Consider the following 26,855-nt stretch of genomic DNA (forward strand, 5'->3'; position numbering starts at 1 on the left):
CCTGCTCAATACACAGTGTTTCGGTGAATACACCCCTCATCAGATGAGCTTGAGTAGGCTGAGGAAGATTGTGTCTGAAGAACACCACTTATATAGTGCTCTCCAGACCAAACCTTCACCAGGGATACAAATTTACCGAGACGCTCTGTTTCCATCGCGACCAACGCCTCATGAGGCACCAGATAGCAGCGTGAGTCAGTGTCGCTACGAGTAGGCCTTTGCCGATCATGCCTGAAGAAACTTGAAGCACAGTACTTTTCTGGTATATTTCATGCATGTTTGGGGTATGGATTATGAAAAGGAGCAGAATTCGAGGAAATGCCTGCACGTTAAATCCCTCTGTCAGTTTCAATTCTTTTCGAGCAGACTGATCTGTCAGTATTTCGAGCCATGAATACTAGTACTTCGAAGTACATGTATCTGCCAAGGCCTACCCAGGAATCTCATCTGGTATTGGGCACGTGACTTCGGTTAGGGAGGCAAAAGCGACGAGGGAGAGGAGCCTGGCTCTGACTGCGTTGTGCACGTTGCCCAAAAAAGAGGTTCTTTTTAAACAACTCATTGCAGAAGTTGAGCTTGGCGGAACTTTCGCTATGCGACGTGCCATGCGATGTACGATTTAGACATTCTGTGCAGCAAAGTCACATAAAATGTTCAAGTGTTGCTTGTAGCAAGAGTACATACAGGGTACAGGGTACAGGGTTATGTACTCTTGCTTGTACTTTTAGATTGGTACAATTAATATTTGTACCTTGCTACAGGAATGCCATGGTGACGCACGTCCTTGCGTTGATCTTTGACTGTGTTTGAGGGACATCAGCATGCAAGCCTTGAAGGTGTCGTCGTGATCGTGTTGCTGACTTCTTCCCTTTTTTTTTCTTCCTGTGAATGGTATTTCGCGAATTCGCATCCCACATGTACAGTGGCACTCTGCAGATTTCGGCACACATCGCATCGCAAAAAAAACTTCTGAGAATTCCCCTTTACTTTAGGCTTTAGTGTGAAAGACTAGAGAAGTGTGAACTAATAACAGGGGTGGGCAGGTGAGAAACAACAACAACCCACATACCCATGCGCGTACTCCTTACACTTAACCTACCCACAACTGTTATTAATTGCCCTTTAGTTTTTCCAGTCCAAACACGCCCTACACTCGATGGTATGTGTGTTAGTGCAGCGCTCCTGCAGTTAATTTATACAATCCAGCGGCCAAGCGGGAAGCGCAGTAGTGGAGAACGAACAAGCAGTCTAGACTCTTACTTTGTCGTAGATCATTTATCAATTTGGGGTAAGTTGCCATCGTAAAAGGTTTCTGCCACAGCAAACTATAGGCCATTGTAGCTTAGCGAAAACCTCCAGCTTGCAACTGAATTGGGCACCCAGATAACTTGGTTCTGTACTGTTTCAATATGCATATGGACAAGGTATAAGATGTGAAAGTGAATGAAAAAGAACTTAGTCATGTTACACAATCTCGGCGCTGCCAAGAAAACGAATACAATGAAAAGCAAATTTAGAGAATAATATTATGCTGGTCATTTTCTTCGCCTCTTCTTGAGCTCCTGTACTTCACACAAGATGTCCTGCACAGCTTTCCCCATGGCACTCCGCGTACGGGAACGTTGTGGGAACTATCTGTGCCTGCGTAGAGAACTCAAAAACCGACTCCTTTGGTCCCGGGAAAGTGAACTGAAACAAGAAAGGAACAGAGAAGTGACATCTCCAATGAAAAAACCTGCTCACTTTGTATCCCAATATCCACCACACACACTATGACAGAGTTAGAAAGGGGTCGCGATATTAAATGCTCAAAGCAAACATCAACTCTCAGGCAAAAAGAGAGTGGGTGGGTGCAGGCTCCAGCAGAATTCCACTTTTTGAGCAGCTATATTCATAACTCAAAGAGAAGTGGCGAGCACACATGCTCTTTCCCTGGGCACTGCAAAAGTCACAACTCATTTCACAGACTCACAGAAAATATTCAGAAGTAAAAAGTATGGATGTAATGCTGACGGAAACAGTTGTGCAAGTAGTAGCAAGAGTAGATCAACAAGAGTTTCAACAAAAAGACAACACACCGGGACATGTGACAACACACCGGGACATGTGACGACACACCGGGACATGTGACGACACACCGGGATATGTGACGACACACCGGGACATGTGTGTGTTATTCCCGTAGCTATGCAGAAGACGTTACTTCAGTAACGTCTGGCGCTAGCCAGGGTCCACACAGCTTTAATTCCCGTAGCTATGCAGAAGACGTTCCTTCAGTAACGTCTGGCGCTAGCCAGGGTCCACACAGCTTTAATTTGGTATTTGTTTGTTTGTGTGTTTGTTTGTTTGTTTGTGTCACGCCTGGCGCTATCCCGTATCTGTCCCGTATCTGTCCCGTATCTGTGACTACAAAGGCTCTACAGGATTGTACATAACAGCTGTCCACAATATTTGCGGGCTCCTGTATCTGTCCCGTACCGTACCAATATTCGTCGTATTATGTATACGACTCCCTGATGTAGAGGGAGATTTGGAATGAAATAGGGAGACGAGGAGGAAATTAAATTAGAATAGACGCCGAATAGGTGATAGGATGCGTCAGCATAAACAGCGTCAGCATAAACATACATGTACTTTGGAAGAGAGATCGCGTCGTCTCCAAAATAAGCGTGAACGAGCGATTCAGCGCCGGTCACAGGAAACGTCGGAAGAGAGATCCCGTCGACTCCAGAACGCCCGTGATCGGCAGAGTCCGCCGGTCCCAGGCGACGTCAGGACAGACATCCCGTTGAGTCCAGAACGCCCGTGATCGGCAGAGTCTAAGCCGGTCCCAGGAAATGTCAGGACAGACATCCTGTCGAGTCCAGAACGCCCGTGATCGGCAGAGTCAGCGCCGGTACCAGTGAACGTCAGGACAGACATCCCGTCGACGCGCAGAAAAACGAAATCTGCAGCCTCTTTTGCCGTCGGACAGGATACGTATTATAGGAGACTGTAAAGTTATGTAATGTCCAAATTTCCACGTGAGCAGCAGGTCACTCGCGTTGATTTTTCGACGTGCGAGCCAAATAACGCGAGCTGAACTTTCGCGTAGCAGACATCCCGTCGACGCGCAGAAAAACTAAATCTGCAGACTCTTTTGCCGTCGGACAGGATACGTATTTAAAGAGACTGCTAAGTTATGTAATGTGCTCCACAGGCAACCATGCATTCGGCGTCGTCATTGGCTCAACAGGTCAATGTACATGTATTACTACAAAAAGGCCAGAAAATCCGATTACTGTATTAAAATCAACTAATTTTCGCTGGCGATTTAATTTCGCTGATTTCGCCGCTTGGTACCAACCGGCCAAAGTAAATCACAGGCCAAAGTTTGTCATAAAGGAAATTGATGCATTATTGAGCAATGGATGTATGTGAGAGCAAAAATACCTATCGATTTCAAATTTGACGTGAAATTGCGCGTCACGTCGGAAATAACGTGCATCTTAACCTCTTTAATAGAGAGGTTTCTATTTCTCATCAGCCAAAATTTGTTGATTTACAGTATAAGGAGCTAAAAAGAAAAGAAGGAGCAAACCAAAAGAAGATGATTATTAGAGAAATAACAATCCGCAATAAATTCTGCAAATACTTTTGCCTCAGTTCTTATAACATGTACGATGAGCTAGGCAAAAAAGCATAAAAGCATAGCGTAGGGCCCTGAGCTTCCAAGCTCTCTCGTTTGGTATTTGTGTGTTTGTTTGTTTGTGTCACGCCTGGCGCTATCCCGTATCTGTCCCGTACCGTACCGTACCATCAAACACAGCTGGCCACATACAGCTGGCCGCAATATTCAAATAGGGCTTTCAAACGCAAGATCATAACGTGAAGCAACTTGGAAGAATGGGTATGAATGGGAAGTGTATGGGGGAATGCATGTAGCTACGTAGGGCGATAATGCGGGTTCGAATCCCAGGATATGCCTGAAAAAAAAATAGGAGAATAATTGAAAAACTTATAACATTCCTATGCTTTTTTTGCCGTCATCAAGGCAGTAGACGGTGTCGTATTACCCTCGATCGTACCTGTCCCGTACCTATCCCGTACCGTACCGTACCATCAAAGACGGCTGGCCACAATGCATATTCAAATAGGGCTTTCAAATGCAAGATCATAACGTGAAGCAACTTGGAAGAATTAGTATGTATGCAAAGTGTATCGGGGGATGCATGCAGGGCGCGCGATAGTGCGGGTTCGAATCCCAGGTTATGTCTAAAAAAAGGAATTTTTTAAAGAATTTATAACATCCCTATGCTTTTTTTGTCTAGGTCATCAAGGCAAAAAAGCATAGCGTAGGACCCTGAGCTTCCAAGCTCTCTCGTTTCAGCAGAATTCCCCCGTGAGTTTTGTTTACGTTATACAGTTACTAGTACCCTCCATGACGGCCCAGAACGGCCCGGGATGGCCCAGAACGGCCCAGAACGGCCCGGGATGGCCCAGAACGGCCCGGGATGGCCCAGAAAGGCCCGGGATGGCCCAGGATCAAGCAGCTTGGAGAGGCTTTACTCACGCGGCATAGCGTGCGTGCGGGCGCGGACGATCCCTAGCCAAGGAACAGCAGCGGAACCATGTGTTGCATAGTAATGTTATACTCATAGTGTCAATGCATATTGTACGCGATCTGTCACAGATTATTATTAGTAGTAGTAGCAGTAGTAGTAGTAGTAGTACCCTCCTGCTCATGTAGCACATGTAGTTGATCACTCTCGCGTGGGTTAGTGATTTTGCTGTTTGCGTCACACAGAGCTCACTGACCTGTCAGTTTGAACACTCTGGCAAGGTAGATTCGGGCCGGGTTAAAATCTGCTTGTAAAAATAAATTTCCCCTGCTATCAGGTTTGGCCTCATCTTCCCTGTTCTTTGCTGATAGGTTCACAAAGGACAAAAACACTGGTATTTAATGTGTTTCCAAAGGATAGACTCGGATGGAGAGCCAATGATTAATTTATAGTAAAGAAAGGACTAAGGAGCTACGAACTGCAGTTTTGTGCAATGTTATTGCATGAGCTGATAGTCAAGTAACTGGTGGTGTTAGTGGGCATTATAGCGTAACTTGTCGTTCCTTGGTCCTTTTTCTTTTCTATAAATTATTAAAGTGTTTCTATTCGGTGGACTTCCCCTTTAACCCGTATTTGTATTTCACCGGCACAGGACTTAAAGCCTAAATCAAGGGAGTCTCCCCACCGTGCTGGCATGCAGAGTAGCTGCCTATATGTCATACAGTTGCTCTCGCTGAAATCCGACCCAAAGTGCAAAGCTGGTGCGCTGGACTAGTTCCGATTACATCATTGTAGTTGTACATGTGTACGTCCAGCTGCATTCATGCCACTTCCAGGGCGTCAAGGGCCGTGCCAGTTGAGGGCGCCAGCTTTGCCCTTCGGGTCGGATTTCAGTGAGCGCAACTGTATGATATGTGACCTGTGAGGTGGATACTGGTGACTATGTGTGCAAACCAACCTGGATAAAGAACGCCGTCCATTGACCGCCTTTCGGTGCTTCCATCGTTGCCACATACTCGCCATTTGCCTGAAGAGAAGCAGAAGCAGAAGAAGAAATCAAATTTGCCGTTTTGCTCCGCCGAAGGTGAACTACTACTACTAATACAACTAGGGCTGTGGCATGCTACAACGTGTAGCATTCATTCTATTCGATAGGGCTTGAAAGTCAAAAAGTCAATAAACGCCAAGTTACAACTAATACAGTTGCGACTGCCGGATCCACTCTCCCCGTAGCAAACTGTTCAGTATATGATGCGTAGGCCTCTCATGTTGCAAGCATTGGCGAATATATTCTGTACCAGGAGTGAGTTCCTGACCGAGAATGCCCAGCCTAGTTACTACTGGCTGATGAGTGAGCCCACTGTGAAGGAAACCACCCAGACATGCATGGGTCCATTCAAAAACTGGATCCAAGCACATTCAAAAAGTCAGCATTGCCATGATTCTGGGCTGGCCGTGACGTTCCACTTTCAAGCCCTATTCCTTTTCTTGCCTTTGCTCATGGTTATAATAGTGTGTGTGTGCGTGTGCGTGTGTGTATGCAAATATCAAATAGGTGCATTGTTGTTGACAGAAGAGCTAGGAGAATGAGAAAGAGAAGAAAGACGTGTGCGACCATAATCGTCTGGAATTGAGCCCGCAACCTCTCGATTGGAAATCAATTGCACATACAAATGCACCATATGGGACACACATACACACACACATACACACAGATCTATCTTATTATATTATCGAACACGCTGACAGTACAAATACAAGTGCATGTGTGCACACTTCAAGTGATGACCTGCACGCATTGCACGTACATTAGGCTTGATGTCATAGTGAGACCAGAGTACTGGCTGGGGTAGAGGACTACTTGGGTTAGGTATGCCAATCAGCAGACGAAAGTCTCTCCTGCACATTCAGAAATCACAAAATTCCAGCAAATCTTTTACTGAAAAAATTACACGGGTTCGGGTTCATTCAAAAAACTCGCTTTTAGCGTGACGTTTTACGTACATCAATTCTTGGTTCGAAAAATCTTCGATTTGTTCTTCTACATGTACACTGGTGTGGACAATGTATAGATGTATGATTATTACTGCTCTAAGAATTGGAATGCTTCCAATTTGTTCTACTAATCATTCAAAATAATTCTTAATTCCACTTTATCAGTCAAGTTTGAGATTTATAGCTACTTCAGTAGTGTTATTGAACAGAGTGCTGCTGCTGGGGAATTAGGTGCTCATTTTGCCAAACCACTTGACTGCCACTTTATTGAGTCAAGGCTGCTGTCTGAATTACATGAGAATGTTGGTTGAACTTTACAGTTAGCCAACCGACAGGAAAGCCCGATCTCTGCTCAGAACGTGACTGTTTTCCAGGGGAGTCATACGTATGTAATCAAAAGCTCAGGAGGGCAAGATTCAGCCATCATGACAGACAGAGCGTGCTTGATTTGATTTCTTAAAGCGCGAAGCAACATATTAGGGAAGGTCAAAGGTCGAAAGGTCGAAAAATTATTCCCGAAATGACGTCAAACGGTCCTGACATTCCCGAAATGACGTCAAACGGTCCTGAAACTCCCGAAATGACGTCAAACAATCCTGGTGGCCTGATTATGCCCGCGGCGGGAAGATCGCCTATTGACCATGGCCCTGGCAACGATCACGTGTCATGTAAGAGATCGTTAATCAATGGACCTTGGTAGCCGGATGAAGTTTCAGCTTCGAGGATAAGCCCTTTGCGCAATGAAGTAGTTCGTACCACCAACACCCCACACAGCCACCCGGGTATGGTCGTGTAGGGTGTTCCCCGCACAGCCACCTCATGGTCATTTGGGGGTACTGAACAGTGCATGGCTGATCCCAGCATACTCACATGCATTACTCATGCATTCCATATTTGGCAATGCGCAATGGGCTTATACATCACACATGTTTAGATAGATATAAGGAGACGTGCAACACAATTCATGTATTCCTCAAGCTAAAGATGATCAGGCAACCACCCCTTCTCCGCGTCAGGCTCCTGCACAGGCCCATGCAAACGTACAGTGCTACTTCATTTTCGGCGAGAGAAACAACTTGCGTGCTACAAGTAGCTGCATGGATCAACGCACATTGTCCATGCAGTGACGAGAAGAGAGACAGTGTGCAAGTCACACTCCAGTGAAGCAGCACAGGCAAACTGTGTAGCCTAATTAGTTACCATAGTTACCATATGCATACAACTCTTACTCACCGCTCGGTTGACAGGGATGTCGCATGCCATACCTCCGCAGTCAGGGGCTTGGTGTCCACTGTGGCAGTGATGGAGGCATTGTTTTCATCCTGCAGTCAGGCACAGAGGGTCACCGCACAATTGTACTATTGATAACAACTAAAGGTATGATATTCTACTCGAGAAAGTAACTACTTGAAGTAAATACGTTTACAACTTGGCTACTGAACTTCGCTATGGGGAGAGTTACACTGTTCCATTTTGCCAGCAGGGTGGCTGTCCCTTGTCTAGCCACATGGATGTGCGGAAGTTCCAGTATTGCCACTCGTCTTCAGCGGAGTTGTGTTACATGTCATGTCGTCATGTGGTAGTCTTCAGCCACTCCTCTGGCCCCGAACACGAAGCTTTACAACATTCCCTTGCACCATCATTCTCCATTGAGCAGCGTCAAAGAAGCTTGGGAAAGGTCCGACAGGATAGTCATGCTTCGAAGTAAAAATAGCAAGAACGATTCTTCCACTTACACCAGCCAACGTCCAATCCATCTTGGGACGAGGTGTATTCTGAAAACAAAGCAAATAGCAGACCAAAGCAAAGCCAGTACCCACTTCGTCATGACATATACAAGGCCGTTCATCCAGCGCATCCATCAACAGTATTGATAACACCATACAGTCATTCCACTGCAGTTCAGATTAACTGTTGAAATCAAGGCAGCCATCGGGATAAGTTTGTCTTCTGTGGCCACTTCGGAATCAATTTCATCCATTGTCAAGGCCATGCTCGATAGATTAGAGGCTTGAAAAGGAAAACATTTGCACAGGTCTGAGTAAGTGAAAGAAGACAGCACAGCAGCAATAGGAGGCTGTGTACTGATGGAGGGGATTTCCCTATCCCTGCCCTGCACTATCAGTTGTATTGGAAAGCCAGCTGTGTTTGGCCCAACAAAAAATGATAGGGTTCTATTCGCATAGCCCTTACGTGGAAAATGCTAAGGATAAACGCCCTTGCAGCGAACATCACACTGATGAAATGACCTGCCATTGAATGCTCTGCATTGGCAAATATCCTGCACAGGAATAGAAAACAGCATGGAAGAAATTGGTTCCAATACATCCATGAGAGAGAGATAGATAGATAGATAGAGAGAGAGAGAGAGAGAGAGAGAGAGAGAGAGAGAGAGAGAGAGAGAGAGAGAGAGAGAGAGAGAGAGAGAGAGAGAGAGAGATAGGGAGAGAGAGGGGGAGAGAGAGTTCTACAGTGAAAGTCACTTTGTACGTGTACGGATTCCAATACCACAGACTCTTGCTCAGTACAGACATCAACAGGAGCACAGGTGTACTACTTATCCATGCTGAAGCCGGACTAGTCATGATGCTAGGATGAGAAGTGCCTTGGATACCACTAGTATACACTGTAATTTCCAGCTACTCATGCTGTACCTCTTATCAGAGGGCCACAGTACTTTGAAGTATAGAGGATATGGATGAGGCATGCACTATCACAATCATGTTGAATGTCTACTGCAGCCGTCTTGTATATCTTGTGAAGGCTACAGAATTGCAACCGTCTGTACAGGAACACAGCCTGGATCAAAATTTGAAGTTGTCGGTAAAGAAGGGGGGGGGGCAGGGTCAGCTTCTAATTCTGGCATGTTAAAGGCAACAAGGAGTCGTTCACTGCAGTCAGTTTGGAACCATTTCCAGGTTCAACTAATCGATGTGTGCTCCTAAATTGTGAACATTGGTATAGCAGTCTTCCTTAGTCTCCCATCCCCCCCCCCCCCCCCGACCCCTCTCCCTGACTCCCTCTTCTCGACCCCTGCCCAATCATTTCCACTCCGATCCCTTACTTAGTAGCCATCCCATGTTACGTGGGAAGTTAACCCAGTTGTCTCTGTAGTCATCTGAATGGACTGAATAACACTGAGAGGATAAGTCTCAAATCAAAGGTGGCCTCCGATGGCAGCGGTTGCATTATGTCGTAAAATCTACCTGATCGCCCAGGTAAGGGACATTCTGTGTAGTAGCCAGGGATATATAGTGGCCATACCTTGTGTATGTCTCACCCTTCAGATCCTTCCAATAGTAGTGTGTGTCATCAGGCTCAAAGAATTCATCGCCCCCGGTGCAGATGAGAAACTTTGGCATCGTAAGGCGATCGATGTAGGCTGAGGAAGACAAGACGATGACACATGTATAATTATGCACGTGACACTCAAATTCAGACTCAGACATGCCCATCGCAGAAGCGCTGATAGGGAACAGCTATGTTAGACATAGCAACTTCTTCTGGGATTGCACCATTCAACAGCTTGAAAGGCTGATACATTATTGACTGCCACTACTAATTTTAGCCTGGTCAACACCACACAGCTGATTGAAGTGGCTTTTTCTGGCCAGTGAATCCCTATTTTTCTTCTTCTTTTTTCTTTTTTTCCACACACACAACACACCGCCACCACATACTCCGGCATGCACTGGTTGTTGGTAACCATCCAGGAGAATGAAAGAAGAGCTAGGAGAATGAGAAAGAGAAGAAAGACATGTGTGACCATAATCGTCGGGATTTGAACCCGGTACACACGCACACGTACCCACACATACACATACACACACACACAGCACACATACACACCCTCTTCTAGGTACAGTAAGATCGGCCACCAAAGAACGGAGGGGCTAAAGGCGCAGCCTGGTATTGTTCTAAAATGTTCAGATTATAGTAGTTTTGCTCTTATTCTGCGATCATGGAGAGCATCATACGATGTGATCACACCACATACTTCGAAGTATAAAGCAGCACATGTGTTCCTTTTCCTGCAAATCAAGCCTGGATTTTTCTTCGATTTGTGCCATTTTCCAGCCTAAGTGTTCTTCGGCAAAGTGTTCTACGGCACCTGATCATACTGTAGGGCGCAGTAGTGGCCTAGCCATACACTGCGAAGCTCCCTAGCCTGCCTGAGCTGCCAACAACACTGCCTGTAATGTTTTCTGGTGATAGTGGTAAGGACTTCACTAGGTGGTCCCATTTCAGTACAATACTGTAAAACCGGAAAGTCTAACGACCAAAAAGTTTAACGTTTTAGTAATTTTGGCATGATTACGTGCAGGAAATTTAAAGATGTCTAGCTGGCCACCCATCTGTATGCACATCTTCACACAGACATCTAGCGATAACGATTTTTTCAAATAACGAAAAACTATTGGTCGTTAAAACGTTAGACTTTGTGACTCGTTAGACTTTCCGGTTTTACAATACTCCATTCGGCATGGAAGCTTTCACAACCATGGCTGCTATGAACAACAAGGTTGTCACCAACTACAGTGCAGCTGTAAATACCATTCACAGCTCAAACTAACAGTAAGGATCAACTATGTCGAACATCTGCTGTGTCTCTGGCGTGTCCAGGTTTTGGGTGATGTTCAGCGCCAGGTAGTCGTCAAAGGCGAAAGTCCAGCCACCGAGAGAGCGGTACATATGGTGCAGGACCTGGAGCAGTGACACAACGGGGACACGGCACAACCAACATAGGTGTGTGTGTGTGTGGCAGAAAATCTGCGATTCCTAATGTTGTATACCCGCCAATGCAAACTCCATCCTGCTGAGGAACCAGCATAAGAAAATACTGTAGTTATGTAGGGACAACTTCAAAATCGGGTCCAGTGTGGACAGGCGGCCAGGATTTGATGGACAGGAAAGTCAGCCCGTCATACTTTGCCCAATGGAAAGCAGCTGTTGGAAGATTAGTTATGATAGCTTAGTAACTACCGAGTGACTACCATATTGGCTCGTACTATAGCATAGCCGTGACTTGCAAGAACTGAATGGCAGTTTCCAGATCTAGCTAGTAAACCTTGCTGAAACTTGTTAAACTTGCTTAAACTAGCTAAAACCACCTAATATTGTTAAAACTAACTTAACTTTGTTAAAATCAGCTAAAACTAGCAGCAAGGGTAAGAGCCGCTTATCATGTACAATGAAAATTGGATGGTGTCCTTGCTGTACTCACTTTGTTGGCATTGAGCAAGTCCATCACAAGAGGAATAGCTCCCACAACCCGCTTGTCAACAGCAGCTGTGGTCCAGGTGGCCCAGCCACGCTATCAAACAAGTGAGTGTTAGAGTATGTCAGAAAGAGAAAGAGAGAGATTGAGAGAGAGAGAGAGAGACACACACACACACACACACACACACACACACACACACACACACACACACACACACACACACACACACACACACACACACACACAGAGACAGAGACAGACACACAGACACACACAGAGACGGAGACAGAGACAGACAGACAGACAGACAGACAGACAGACAGAGGCAGGCAAAGACAGAGAGATTCAATAATCATTTAAAATAAGGTTCACATGTACTTCTCACAAAGTACAAACAAGCACACAATGGAACAGCAAAGCTACGGTAACTACATCAGGGGCATTTGACTTTCCACTCTCCATCTTCTGTCCTTCGTGCATCCAGAGCATAAACTCTTTAAGAGGCAAAAACAGTACTCCAAGTTAGTGATATAAGTCTAGACATGATTCTACAGGAATCACAGTGCTTAGTGCAACTCTTCCTTCTTACCTTTGATGCTCCAGCAACAACAAACTTGCTCGCGACCGTCATATTGCGCTTCTCTTTGCCAAATGCAGCAACTGTATCCATCGCTCTGACTGCAGCCTGTGGACAAATTCATCAGACAGATAGATAGAGAGAGAGAGAGAGTGAGAGAGGGTGGGGGGGGGGAGAAAGAGAGAAATGAGTGCTGAGAGTTAGAGACAGAGGCAGAGAGAACAATGCATGATTTCCAGCGGCGGATCCAGTGATCTCTACAGCGGGGTTCCAGTATAGTCAAAACTGAATAGCCGATACATGTACATGGACACGCATATGGTTGCCAGTACATGGAGTACATTTTTTTTACGAAATTTAGGGTGTTCCGTGGAACCCCTGGAACCCCTCCTGGATCCGCCCCTGATTTCGCACATGAATCACAATATTTTGAGCACACTGCCATACTGTCCATTATTTGCCAGCATATTAGCAATTATTGAAATGTGCTAGCGCTGATTGTCAGTTAGGTGTAGAATATCAGTACCGTTTGTCCGTGTCGTGCGATGTTATCGCATGAGCTGATTGTAAAGTAACTGATGGTGAAATGGACATTATAGCCCAACTTGTAGTTCCTTGGTCCTCTTTTTCTTCCTATAAATTAGTCCTTGGCTCTTCGTCCGAGTCTAAGTAAACCTTTAAAGCACTAATCCTTTCCACAGAGAGCTTTTGTTTTAAGCTGCACTCTCTTCACATGTATAGAGGAGAGGTATGTATAGAGGAGAGGTATGTATAGAGGAGAGGTATGTATAGAGGAGAGGTATGTATAGAGAAGAGGTATGTATAGAGGAGAGGTATGTATAGAGGAGAGGTATGTATAGAAGAGAGGTATGTATAGAGGAGAGGTATGTATAGAGGAGAGGTATGTATAGAGGAGAGGTATGTATAGAGAAGAGGTATGTATAGAGGAGAGGTATGTACAGAGGAGAGGTATGTATAGAGGAGAGGTATGCATAGAGGAGAGGTATGTATAGAGGAGAGGTATGTATAGAGGAGAGGTATGTATAGAGGAGAGGTATGTATAGAGGAGAGGTATGTCTAGAGGAGAGGTATGTCTAGAGGAGAGGTATGTATAGAGGAGAGGTATGTATAGAGGAGAGGTATGTATAGAGGAGAGGTATGTATAGAGGAGAGGTATGTATAGAGGAGAGGTATGTACAGAGGAGAGGTATGTATAGAGGAGAGGTATGTACAGAGGAGAGGTATATATAGAGGAGAGGTATGTATAGAGGAGAGGTATGTATAGAGGAGAGATATGTATAGAGGAGAGGCATGTACAGAGGAGAGGTATGTATAGAGGAGAGGTATGTATAGAAGAGAGGTATGTATAGAGGAGAGGTATGTATAGAGGAGAGGTATGTATAGAGGAGAGGTATGTATAGAGAAGAGGTATGTATAGAGGAGAGGTATGTATAGAGGAGAGGTATGTATAGAGGAGAGGTATGTATAGAGGAGAGGTATGTCTAGAGGAGAGGTATGTATAGAGGAGAGGTATGTATAGAGGAGAGGTATGTATAGAGGAGAGGTATGTTAGAGGAGAGGTGAATGCTAGTACTATACCTTTGTCATTGGCAGACGCAGCAAATACTCCGGCTTGTCGGGGTGCTTTTGAAAATGGTACCAGGTGTAAGCAATGACGGCATCTTCATCGCGGTGCTTCTGAAGTGGGTCTTCCTGAGGTACGCAACATGTGCATAACATGCACACATGTACACATGAGTTCATTGCGAATCTTAAGGTGGCAAAGGAGCTGACTCAACAGGTCTCACTAGTTGACGTTCCAAAATTGTCACAAATGCTCTTCAAGTGCCTCTCACTTCTCCAATTCTCTCTGTCATCAAGCTATGCAGAGTACTTCATCATTGCAATACGTATCTGGTGGGTGATACCTCTGCTATTTCCAAACAATACAAGAAGAAGAAAAGAAAACTGGATAAAAACTTTGATGGCGACGACGACAACAACGACAACGACAACAACAAAAACAACAACAACAACAACAACAACAACAACAACAACAACAACAACAACAACAACAACAACAACAACAACAACAACAACAACAACAACAACAACAACAACAACAACCAGGCTAGTATACGAAAAAAGCCAATCTCCAGACAGACAGCGGTCTCAACCTTGCGGTTAACGGGTTTCAGTGAGAGAGAGGCAAGGCAGTCAGAGTGATGATCTGAACTGATCACAAAGGTGAAGCATTCAGAGTCGCCTATGATCGGCTCAGCAGTACAGGACACTATGCAGTATAACGCATGGCCTCATTATACACCACCACCGTGATAGGTATCATACAAGCCTCCCACCTGAAAAAAACTACTTTAAGTACTCGCCAAGGTGGAGCACAGTATTAGTTATACTGGGATCGGCAAGGCGTAACACGTGTGAACTTCTTCGTTTTACAGAACAACACATTGTGAACTGCTTACAGAGAACAATGTCGGTTGGTTGGGAATCTGGAACAAGCTTGCCGAAATGCTGCACATGGCAAAAGAACCAGCAAAGCAGAATCGCTCCACGAAGTACAACGAATGCCTGATTTCAGCAGCAAGATAGTGAGGATACAGAGCAGGTTGCTAGACAGGTTGTAGGACAGGTTGCTGGGCATGTTACAGGGCACTCGGCAGGAGAACTTTCACGGCATAGGAAATGTTACATAGCTACTTGCAGGACAAAATTGGCATTGGAAAACTTAGGAGCGGATACATTGCTGAGCTAGACAGAGAAGTCGGCAGCATGCACAGTCGGCCGATTCAATAATTGACAAGGTAGACAGCGAGGCAGCCAGTTGAACCAAGCTTTGCATGCGGTGCATTCATACATATACATTTACATCAAGCTAACTTATCCGGAGTATAGAGCGCATCTGCGATGTTCAGCCTAAATTGCGGGCATGCTCATTGCTTAAAATGCAGCGTATTGTGTTTGTCTGTCAAATCATAGACGATATCAACGGCTATCGGTTATTTAACGCCATGCATCCACATACACTACCGGGCCATAAATTGCACAAACACATCGTTGTAAGTTTCCTTGCACGATGAACATGCCCATTTCACTTCACTTGGTAGTTTGGACAGTAGACTGTATTCTTCATTCTCGCTGACCGAGAGTAACGAGATTATGGGAAAAAGGCGCTTAGAGGTGGCTGCTGCCCTACAGTTTCTTTGTAGATGTGGATGTAATCATGGGATGTGCCACTGTGAACCGACACAATTACATAGAACTTACATAGAACTTTTGGATTTGCCTTTTGGATTTGCCTCACGATGCAGTCATTCACACTTTGCACTGCCGCCATTCACAACTTTTAGATTTGCGCCATGCTGCAGCTATTTACACTTTGCTTTGTGAGTATATAAACAAATACTGATCCAGATTTATCATCACTGTTTTCTGATGATCGCTTAGTGCGTGAAACTCGGAGTAAAAACACTTTCTCTGTCCTCCTATTGTTTGAACCAGCTCTACCACTCGGTATTGAGCACTCTCTTGGACAGCCTGGAACCTCTCTGTTTTAACTTGCATGCACAGATAGGACACATTTCGAATTTAAAACAAAGCAGCTAGTAAGCTAATCACACGCCGTCATCAGGAATTAAGGCATTCTCGTGGAGATTGCTAGCCTTTAAAAGGTGTTCGAACAGCCAATACAGATTTGTGAAACCTACCAGCCAGTAGTCAGAGCTATGGTGCTGCTGAAGAAGATGTCCGACGACGTTGGATCGGGGGGACTGCAACAAAACAGTAAAGAAGAACACTGATAAGACAAACGTTCGCTTTTAAAAGAAGAACTAGAATTCCAAGCGCTATTGGATTCATCACTGTGTATCTACTGGGTAAGACATATGGATAAGAAGAACATCGTGAGTGAACAAAGACCACACTACTACTGTGATCTGTATCTTTCTGTTGTGTGTGGGTGTGTCTGCGGTGTACGCAGAGGCCAGCTAGCTGGCAAAAAAACTCCCGTTATTGCGAACAAATACCGTCGGTCCCTTGGTGTTCGCCCTAAAGAGATTGTACATCAATTCTACATTAATTCACAATATCGCTGCACTGTCTACATGCAGAGTACAGTGTCTCACTCATATGCACAATGGTCTAATGGTCTAATGGTCTAGTGGTCTAATGGTGTAGTGGTGTAGTGGTGTAGTGGTGTAGTGGTGTAATGGTGTAGTGGTGTAGTGGTGTAGTGGTGTAATGGTGTAATGGTGTAGTGGTGTAGTGGTGTAGTGGTGTAGTGGTGTAGTGGTGTAGTGGTGTAGTGGTGTAATGGTGTAGTGGTGTAGTGGTGTAGTGGTGTAGTGGTGTAGTGGTGTAGTGGTGTAGTGGTGTAGTGGTGTAATGGTGTAGTGGTGTAGTGGTGTAATGGTGTAATGGTGTAGTGGTGTAGTGGTGTAGTGGTGTAGTGGTGTAGTGGTGTAGTGGTGTAGTGGTGTAGTGGTGTAGTGGTGTAACAGTGAACAAGATACCACTACAGTAGAATGCCGATTATCCGCACCCCTCGGGGCACGGGCTGTCTCCAAGGGGTTCGGATGAGAAGATTGTTCAGATAGGGGATCAGTCACACATCTATCTAAAAGATGCATATTCCCCGCATGTTTTCATCATTTTTCATTCTGACAGGCAGTAAAACAGGCACGAGGCGCACTTTAGTTGATGTCCGGATAATCGGCGTTCGACTGTATGTTAATCCAGCTAACTTAGTACCCTACGTACAGTCAACTTTGCGTATAACGACACTCGGCGGGGCACCTGAAAAGTGTCCTTATTCGCGAAGTGTCCTTATACCCGAAGTCTCATTATATGTATTACAGTTAGATGGGGCTTTGCTCTGGGCATGGAAATCATGTCGTTATTCGCGAATTGTCGTTATATCCGCAGTCGATTTTAGCGAAGTTGACTGTAATCCAGGCCACAAATGGTACAGGATTAGTATCCTGTTCAGTAAAACCTGGTTTAAGCGACCACCCCACGGTGCAAGCAAAAGCGGTCGTTAAAGCCAGGTAGTCCCTAGAACCAGGTCCCACAGTTTCTGTGTAGAACTGTCGGTGCTTGGAAAAAACGGTCGTTAAGAGCAGGTGGTCGTTAAACCCAGAGGTCGCGTACACCAGGTTTTACTGTACGTGCATTCCTTTTTGGCAAGGTGGTAGAGTTGAGTAGAAAGGATTTCGGAAAAAAAGAAGCCTCTAGCCGGAAGTACAGTCAACTCCACATATAACGAACTCTGGTGTAGAGAATTTCGGGATAGCGAACCAGTGTCCATGTTCCTGAACCCATACAAAATTTACCCTACGTAGCAAACTGTTCTTGTTTGTGACAAACCATATCTTGTAGGGCCGCGTGTAAGGCAAGTGCGCTCATACGGTCGTGGGCCGAATGCCAGTCATGATGTGTTGCTTTGATGATGCAAGTGCCTTTCTGACTTTTCTGTTATAAAGAACTTTGGCTATAAAGAACTTATTCTCCTGCACAATGGTGTTCGTTATATCAGGAGTCTACTATATACACGAACACAGGCTTACCCATTAAGTTCCAGCCCTGAAAAATGTACAGTATGATGTACTAAATTTTGTTGAAAAGAGTGCCATTTCCATGGATACACAGACGATCTGTACATTTGCCAGTCTACATAAGTCTACATAGTTCAACCCAGCTCTGCTATCTTCAAACCGTCGGGTAGGATAGGTTGAGAAAAAGCAGAAACTATACGTATCACGTGGTGCAGAATCACAGGACAAAAGGAGCACAGGCGCACGTCTATCCCGGACCTGCCAGTCCGAGTGTGCGTCTGCACGTTGCAGGATGCGAGTGCTCACCTAAGATCATGATTGCTGCCACCAGTGATGTAAAGAAAAGCGTGCTCCGGGTCAGTCAAGTTGTCCGGAATGGTGACGGCCAGCCAATGCCACCAGATTGATGGTGAAACCAGTTCATCTGCAAAAAATGCAGGCAAAAGACCGAGAATCGCAACTAGGTTGATGGAAATCATTCTCGGCCTAGAATGTATGGCTGATATAGAACCTTGACAAGGATCAGCAGCAGCAGCATCAGGTCTTGCAACTAGAATCATGGAAATAGGTCACCACTAGTATGGGTTACCCGGTCGCTATGGCGACTGAAAAGAGTGTACAACTCCCAGAAGCGCTGCTGCCTACAGATAAAAAGCATACATGTAGCTGTTGGGATGATATACAGTCAAACCTCGTTAGGACAAACACTGATAAGGCGAACTTTCCATTAGTACGAACTAAGGCCAATCCTATGGTTGGCCAGGCATCAATTCAAGTCAAAATTATTCGTTTACGACGAACTTCTGTACAGCGAACTTTCGCGAAGACGAACTATTTTCAAGTGTGATTTGAACAAAGTCAGTGTGGTCATGTACATGTAGTGCGAACTTTCGGTCCACGAGCGTGCGCGTGCGCTGGCTGCTTTTTTTCTTCTTCTTTTTTTCTATAGTCGAGGTCATATTGTACGTACAGTGCAAATTGCTTTCAAGCGTGTTTTGAACAAATCAATCAGTGCGTTGTACGAACTTTCGACACAGTCGTGATTCATTGCACTTTGTCATTGTACTTACCTGTTTCTGGCTTATGCTAAGAATGACATGCTTCCCATGTACACGTTTACCACAGCATGCACCTTCACGTAAATACAATCCATCTGATATGCATATCGATTTTTTGTCAGATCTGGATAAGAAGAACTCCCGATAAGACAAACAAATTTGTTCAGTCCCTTGAAGTTCGTCCTAACGAGGTTTGACTGTACCTGTAATCTAGATTTATTTCACATGTATTTCAGAGGAAAGCCTTTTTTGCACCTGCGAACAGGTCAGACCAAACTACCATGATTCGTGGTCAGTTAGAGCAACTTGCCACGTGAACGCCATTCTTGAAGGTGGTGTTGGTGTTGGGGGGAGGGGGGGGGGGGGGGGGGGGTTGGGGAGCCTGAGACAGCCGCACTGTATTATAGTTTTTCATTATTATTATTCTACAATCACGATAAGAGGTCTGAAGATCATGTTTCCAAGTCCAGCAACAAGAAAAAAAGCAAAGCTGAGCTGGATCAACAGATGAATAGGAAGATTTTGACATAATTATGCTGAGATTGTTACATCTGAGGTAACGCGGCCTGTGTGGTTCTCTCCACAATGTTACCCCCTCTTAAACACAGACACACTAACGAACATACCAACACACTGACGCACAGACAGATAGACATACACACACACATTCACACGATTGTACACACACGTACATGCACATACATACGACCCCGTCAAGGCTATAGTCGCCTGGTAATGGGCCATTCATACTACGCCTGACGTTTTTGTCTGAATAACCATGACAACATGGAATGTGGTGGGAAAATCGAACCCCTGATACGAAAACGTAGACGACGTATCCAGACCCCTTGTAGTGAGATTCATTCTATCGTTCCCGGCAGTTTGTGTCCAAAAAGCTGGACGCACAGCTGTACGAAAAGCGTGTACGTGCCTGTGTGAATGCAGCTGCATGAAAACGACGTCTGCCAGCACGTGGAATTCCCAAACGTGACGCGTATTGTAACATAGTACATGATGAATAGCCTATGACATCGCAAGTCTTCTGCAATATTTGCACGTCCGTGCTGTAGTAGTATGGGGGTGAACTACAGTACACATTATATTGATAAAATCCGTTAGCTTTGAAAAAAAATTTTTTTAATGTAGTTCTTTCTGATTTACTAATCAAAAACCAATCAAATGCTAGGGGTGCGTTGGGGCTCCACCCACACCAAGTCTGTCCTACTAGTAATCTAGACTAGAGGAGACACGTCGCAAACAGCCTACCCGATAGCCATCTCTGTGAGGTCATGTTGAGGTAATGAGTGGTGTAGCCTTCTCCTTTGAACGGTGGCGCTACCTCTTCGTACTTGTAATTCGAATCGGCAGCATTGACATAGTCGTCGAGTGGCGTGGAACCCACACTGAGCGCACCCGCCACGATCGCGAGCAAGATTGCACCAGCCCGGCCAGGCTGCAGTTGCCTGGACATGGCGAGGGCGAACGTGCGGTCTGGACTTCTGTCTGTTTGACTCTGGAACACGTATAGCCGCAGGACGAGATACCGGATAGCGAGAGCAAAGATTTTTGCTCGCCACAATCACAGCTTACCGGTCTCCCGTAATAATAATTCGAATCAAAGACTTGAAAAAGAGCCAAGCGGTGCACACGTGACGTGCACCTCGTCCTCCCGGGCCGTGCTTCTGCCTTCTAAGTAATAATATTATTACCGGTATTAGTTCTGGGCTGGCATTGATCAGTCAAATCTACACAGACAAGAGTCCAGACCAGACTAGACTGCGCAGATTCTACGCGCTCTGCGCTCTCTTTTCTCCCGTGACCAGGCGACTGCGCCACCTCACGTCACAAAGACCGGTGCGGTACCGGTGCAGGTGGTGGATCATCTACATGGTGAACTCACTTACTGGGTCGCACGCGGATGCGACTCTTGCCAATGTCGACAGATGGGAGTTTTTCGTGGCATCCTTGGCTTGGGTATATATAGGCTATCTGCCTATACTATCCTGCATCATCCTACATGTACAGTACAGATACCGTACAATCATGACCGAGAATCTGAGTACTATTGTCAGGCCGTCCATGTCGCGATGGATGGCGACATGGGCATAGTCACATTACCAAAGAAGACTTTCTCAGAGACCCCCCACCCCCCCCCCCCCACACACACACCCCTCCATTCCTTCTCCAATCCGTACACACATTCATGTGCCTACCTACTAGTACTAGTCGTAAGTCATTCGTGTGTATGTGTGTGCGTGCATGTGGGTTGGGTTCAATGTGCTGAAAATAATTACACATGAGTGTTCTGGGCGGCTGGGTGCTGGGCCTTGCAGTGCCGGTAGTATTAGGTGGCTGATGCAGGCTAGTGGTGTGTGGGTAGCCGAAGTCTTGGGCATATGCCGCTGTGGCCATGTGTCGTACCAAGATCCTCTACTGCTCAAACTGCTCAAATATCTCGGAGCCACTGGGGAAAAGCCACAAATGCACACTCGACATCAAAATAAATGATTTCCGTAATATCGTTGAAGCATAATTTCGATAAAATCTGGTGATCTCCGTTTAGTCCGGTTTGCAAGATAATAGGGGATGTTGCAGACTATGGAGGTGAGGACATAACCATTTCTAAAAAAAGTGTGGTAGATGTGCATGCATTGATATATGTGGAGAAATGTAAAGTAACTCTCAGCAACATTAAAGAGACTGTTTTAGAGTTTAGAAGTTGCGACTTCGGCGGTAATAGTCATGAAGTTGATTGTTCCAACTAGGAACACACGCTTCTTGCCGAACTTGACACTTGACTGACTCAACTCAACTCAACTGATGAGGGGTGAATTCCCCGAAACACCGTGTATTGAGCAGGGAGTGGTGCTTTCTTGCAGGTTTGCCGAGTGGAAGGTGCGACGTGCTCCTCGTGTGCTCCGGATGGCAGTCGTGAGTCAGTCAAGTGTCAAGTTCGGCAAGAAGCGTGTGTTCCTAGTTGGAACAATCAACTTCATGTTTTAGAGTTGACGTACGTTTAGGTTCTGCCTTATGATACAAAGTAGAAGAGTAAGTCGATTCAGCTTGCCTTATTGATTGCGGTTATCAATAATACCACGTGAGTAAATGAAAATCTGTCTGCGTATTTGAGGAATATAAGTCCTGTTATACCCAATCAAAACACAACACGACACAACACTGAAGGCTCCGTCACACAACATCAGCAGGCGGTATACCTAATCAAAACACAAAATAACCATGAAGGCTCAGGCTCCATCACACAACATCAGCAGGTGGCAGGGCGACCTGTTGTGACTGATATCTCCGACATGGGCATAGCCGCTGGACGTCTGCAGATGTTCCTAGCAAACAAACAACCAACAAACAACAAACAAAAAGGCAAAACGAGAGGTTTGATAAGCAGCTACAACAATTTGCAGCCACTGCTGAGCCTTAGATCTTTGCAGGGTGTACAACCCAGGTGACTGGGGTTGCTTTAAGACACGCCCTATAAGATATACTGGGGTTTTAGAGGGCATCATACCATGACTCAGGTTAGTGAGGGTACCTTAGTGCATTAGGGCATGACCCGGGTTAGACTTAGTGGGGGGGGGGGGGGGTGCTAGTGCATTAGGGCATGACTCGGGTTAGACTGGGCGAGTGGGGCTGTTTCAATGGATTTGGGCGTGACCTGGGTGAGTGGGGTTGAATCAGTGCATCAGGGCATGACCTGGGTGAGTGGGGTTGAATCAGTGCATCAGGGCATCATGGCCAGCAATCGAGGACATCTGAGAGTCGTAATTTTTGTACTCCTCCAAGGGGCTTCCAGCCGAGTCTCACGCGAACCGTGAAATTTTTTAAATTTTTAAGGTGGGATTTTTGGCGTGCTGGGCCAAGCACAAGGAAGCCATCTGCAAAAAACCTGCAGAAAATGGTTGTTGTTTGATCCTTTGGTGTAATCTTTGTTTCTAGTCGAAGCTAGTTGCTGTTTGGAGCAGAAACGCTGAAATTGACTATTTTCTGCATGTACTCATACATGTACTCATGTACTCAGGCATGCAGTCTCACTCGTATTTTAGCTCTTTTTCTGGAATGAATGCTGCTCTGCGCCCCTTGGTGAACATTTCCTGCGCTCGTGGAGCAGCTGAAAAGGACCACTGGTATGTCTGGTTCCTGGTTCGAAAGTGGAGAGTCGACTTTTGTGCCTTGAAAAAGGAGTAGAGAGCGATAAAGGTACGTCTGTAGCTTATTTTTGAGCGCTCCTCGTACATTTTTGATCGTGATAGAAATTCTCAGACCAAAGTCAGACCAAAGTCAGAGCGATGATGGCCGTACAGTTTTCTTGTGGATTTTTTAGTTGTTTCATCTCGTATCTATGTCAGTATCGTGATGGTGAAGTGGAGAGGGTGATTTTCTTCCTCTAGGCTTCGTTCGGCCGACTTTGCTTCGTCCTCGTTGAAAAGTGATCCTGAAAAAAAGGTTGATTCGCAAAATTATGTTGATTTTGAATGTACGTGATGACATGCGATTGCTGGCTATGGACCTGGGTGAGTGGGGTTGAATCAGTGCATCAGGGCATGACCTGGGTGAGTGGGGTTGAATCAGTGCATCAGGGCATGACCCGGGTGAGTGGGGTTGAATCAGTGCATCAGGGCATGACCCAGGTGAGTGGGGTTGAATCAGTGCATCAGGGGCATGACCCGGGTGAGTGGGGTTGAATCAGTGCATCAGGGGCATGACCCGGGTGACAGACGAGTAGGGTAAACTAACCACTGCAGTCCAACAACAGCCTCTCCAGATTGACAGTGCACTGGCGTGACTTGGTGTGCATACCCGGGTATGCTGCCAGCTCTTGTATCACACTCTCCAACCTATAGGAAGCAGAATGTACAGAAAATATCATTGGACATAACATCATGATCCAGTTGGTATTTCTCACAAACTAAGTCAATGGAGAATGTTTTGCCTTGCCAGCCTCTCTCTCACTACACAACAAACCAGCACCAAACCAGTTTATGAGTAGTCACACTATCGCTAAAGGTACAATCCAACATAAAGTACTCCCCCGGAAGTAAAACTTTCTAAAAAGGTGCAAGTCCCCATGCCATTCTTACGTAGATTAACTGATGAATGTAACAATAATAATAATAATAACTTTATTAGGATGACCCAAAGGCAAATTGCCTATCGAGGGGTTCACCGCGTTGAATGGTTGTGGTATGACAAAGCAAAGAGGCAACCATTGTGTCAACAAGAAAACAGTTCTGAACAAATCCTTTCTTCCCCTTACGTTGCGTGCCTTGCGATCATCGTTCCACATTCGATTCATACATGTCGACATATAGGGAATGCTTACAGTGCAATTAGTCGTCCTTGTTGCTATATTGAACAATCTTCGGGTCATTTTTCTTGGAATTGAGCAACCTGAATTCACCAGAACTGACTGGTAGATCAAATTCACCATGCTTTTCGTTCTGGGGGAAATACTAAAACCCATTTTAAAAGCGAATACTGTGATGGGAGAGAGAGAGAGAGAGAGAGAGAGAGAGAGAGAGAGAGAGAGAGAGAGAGAGAGAGAGAGAGAGAGAGAGAGAGAGAGAGAGAGAGAGAGAGAGAGAGAGAGAGAGAGAGAGAGAGAGAGAGAGAGAGAGAGAGAGAGAGAGAGAGAGAGAGAGAGAGGTCACTTCAACGAGAGAGGCAGATAATTTGGCTATCAATATAGGCAGGAAGGGAAACGTGTACCAACTTACAAGCCATTGACGACTCTCGTCCGTACTACACTTGTACAATTGAATGCTCTCTTCAGAACCTGAAAGCATAAGACAGACAATTAAGACATGAGCAAGGCGTTGGGTCCAGCGAGTCCTGATCGGACCTGGAATCAGTGACGTGTTGGTTCGCAAACGTGTTGGTTCGCAAACACGATTCGCCTGAGCAATGCTGGAGTGTTTCCCTGCTATCCTATCAATTGAACTTTTGTCCTTAGCATGACCCAGTCGGCAAGCCTTCTTCACACTTTGGGCAAATGTTCGTGAATCAAACAAGGTAACCGCGGCAAGCCATCGGACAGGTGAAAGCAAACATTGCAGATTCCAATGGATAGTAATTTATACAAGTTGTGTTAGTAGTTGAACGCTATCATGTCAGCCTAACTTTTTGCACCCCGCGCACGAGTAAACTCGTTTTGTAGGATGCCCTGTTTTCCCAAGCCCGAGTATACTCGGGTAAAAAATGTACTCGGATGGAGCGCCAAGGGTAAATGTATAGCAAAGAAAAAAGGACCAAGAAACTACAAGTTACGCAGTATCGTGCAATGTTATCGCATGACCTGATTGTTTAGTAACTGGTGATGCTAGTGGACAGTATAGCGTAACTTGTAGTTTCTTGGTCCTTTTTCTTTACTAGAAAATGTACTGTTCATCATTATGAACACAGAACTCGGGTTGGGTATACCTTGCTATTCAAACCTTCGTACCTCTGTTATTCTTTCTTCGATTCTCACACGTGACGGCTCGTTGGAAAGTTGAAGGAATAAGCTTTCCACCGGTATGTCGTTTGCCGGGCGAAAAGTAAAATACCGGAGCGCCGAAGGTGGAAACGCAATTTACGCGCGAAATACAGGGCACACAATTTCGCACCTTGGGTTTTCAAGTGGAGATCCGCGGGGAAGGGACTTTCCCTATGACTCACAGGGGCACAGCCCATGCGTGTCGGGTACCAAAATGAGCGCTTGAACTTCAGGAATCTGACAGAGTTTGAATTTTTGCTCTGCGCTGAGTAAACCTGTAGAAGCGAAGACATTTGTGACTGCGTCTGGAGTATCTCTTTGAGGCCCCATAGAGCAGCTCTCAACGGAGCATGAAGGAGACTCTATTGCTCCTGCTGAGTGATTATTCGTTTCGTTTGGACAGAGAAGGCTTTAAGCCTTCCAAAGAGCCCAAGATGACCAACTTCCATTTCTGAGTGAAGTTAGAACTTTTCAAATCACTGGTCTCATCTGCAGGGCAACAGAGAGCAAGGTTCATCGAGCGACTGGAAATTCATGGATTTCAGGCTGGGGTGGAAAAGGTTAAAGAGCACAGGGTCAGCAGGACTCACGTCGTCTTTGTTCAGATGTGGGAAGAAAGCCGGTTCACAGACCTGCGGAAAGAAACACAGCCATGAAGTACATTACCAATTTAGCACTGTGACAGACTTTGGCAGACTTTACCTCATTAAAAACGAGAGAGCTTGAAAGCTCAGGGCCCTCGCTATGCTTTTTTGCCTGGGTCATCGTGTATGTCATTCGAACTGATGGAAACGTTTTTTTATTTATTTTATTTTTTTTTTATTCAACATCTCCTGGCCCGTCCGAAGACTGCCAATAAACATGAGAGGTCAGGTGATAGCCAACCACGGCAAGCTAAAAGGGAGAAAAAGAAAGATGCTGTCAGAGAGGGAAAGGAGATAGGGAGAGAAAAAGAAAGGGAGGCACATTAGTAATACATGGGATCACTTCGGATGAGACAGTGTGGAAAGCTGGACTTTGAATTTCCTGATATCCTGGCATGTCTTAATGCTAGTAGGCAGGTTAGACCAAAGGGAGTATGCTGAGAAGAAAGGGGATTTCAAAAACAGAGAGGAACTAGCTCGGGGCAGTGATAAGGCATTGCGTGTTGGTCTAGTGGTAACAAACCAGTTGTACTTGGCAATATGTTTCGGGACTTGGGCTAGGAAGATTTTTTGCACAAGGATACAAAGATGCTGCTGATGTCGGGCAAGAAGAGGGTGCGTGGAAGCAAGTTTATAAAGACAAAGGGAGGCAAATGTTTGGTCTTTTCGAAACAGAATTTTCAGAAGCAAGCGTTGATGTACTTCCAGTCTGTGGAGTAAAGTCTGAGACAACCCGCACCAAGCTATATCGCAATAGTCAAA

The 26,855-nt window shown here is 45.5% G+C and overlaps 2 protein-coding genes across 3 annotated transcripts in view; both read right to left on the reverse strand.

The window, feature by feature from the left end:
* Window positions 1-1,164: 1,164 nt before the first annotated feature.
* Window positions 1,165-20,575, reverse strand: LOC135809814 (autocrine proliferation repressor protein A-like). Its single transcript, XM_065323243.1, has 15 exons — window positions 20,229-20,575; window positions 18,211-18,328; window positions 16,060-16,122; window positions 14,818-14,866; window positions 13,934-14,047; window positions 12,347-12,442; window positions 11,761-11,850; window positions 11,111-11,240; window positions 9,801-9,918; window positions 8,730-8,817; window positions 8,273-8,311; window positions 7,770-7,858; window positions 6,350-6,440; window positions 5,500-5,568; window positions 1,165-1,689 (listed from the first exon to the last, which is right to left on the reverse strand). The coding sequence occupies exons 1-15, from the start codon at window positions 20,431-20,433 to the stop codon at window positions 1,570-1,572; spliced, it is 1,479 nt and encodes a 492-aa protein (XP_065179315.1). The 5' UTR covers window positions 20,434-20,575; the 3' UTR covers window positions 1,165-1,569.
* Window positions 20,576-21,463: 888 nt separating this feature from the next.
* The window catches only part of LOC135809812 (alpha-1,6-mannosylglycoprotein 6-beta-N-acetylglucosaminyltransferase A-like), a 49,393-nt gene continuing 44,001 nt past the window's right edge, over window positions 21,464-26,855 (reverse strand). For both annotated transcript variants that reach the window (XM_065323241.1, XM_065323242.1), the window contains exons 24-27: window positions 26,040-26,081; window positions 24,692-24,750; window positions 23,712-23,812; window positions 21,464-22,303 (exon numbers count right to left, since the gene is read on the reverse strand). In XM_065323241.1, coding sequence (XP_065179313.1) covers window positions 22,218-22,303; window positions 23,712-23,812; window positions 24,692-24,750; window positions 26,040-26,081 — 288 coding nt within the window. In that variant the 3' untranslated portion in view covers window positions 21,464-22,217. The remainder of the gene's footprint in view (window positions 22,304-23,711; window positions 23,813-24,691; window positions 24,751-26,039; window positions 26,082-26,855) is intronic.

Source organism: Sycon ciliatum, chromosome 2 (genome assembly GCF_964019385.1).
Source record: "Sycon ciliatum chromosome 2, ocSycCili1.1, whole genome shotgun sequence".
NCBI classification, from domain to species: Eukaryota; Metazoa; Porifera; class Calcarea; order Leucosolenida; family Sycettidae; genus Sycon; species Sycon ciliatum.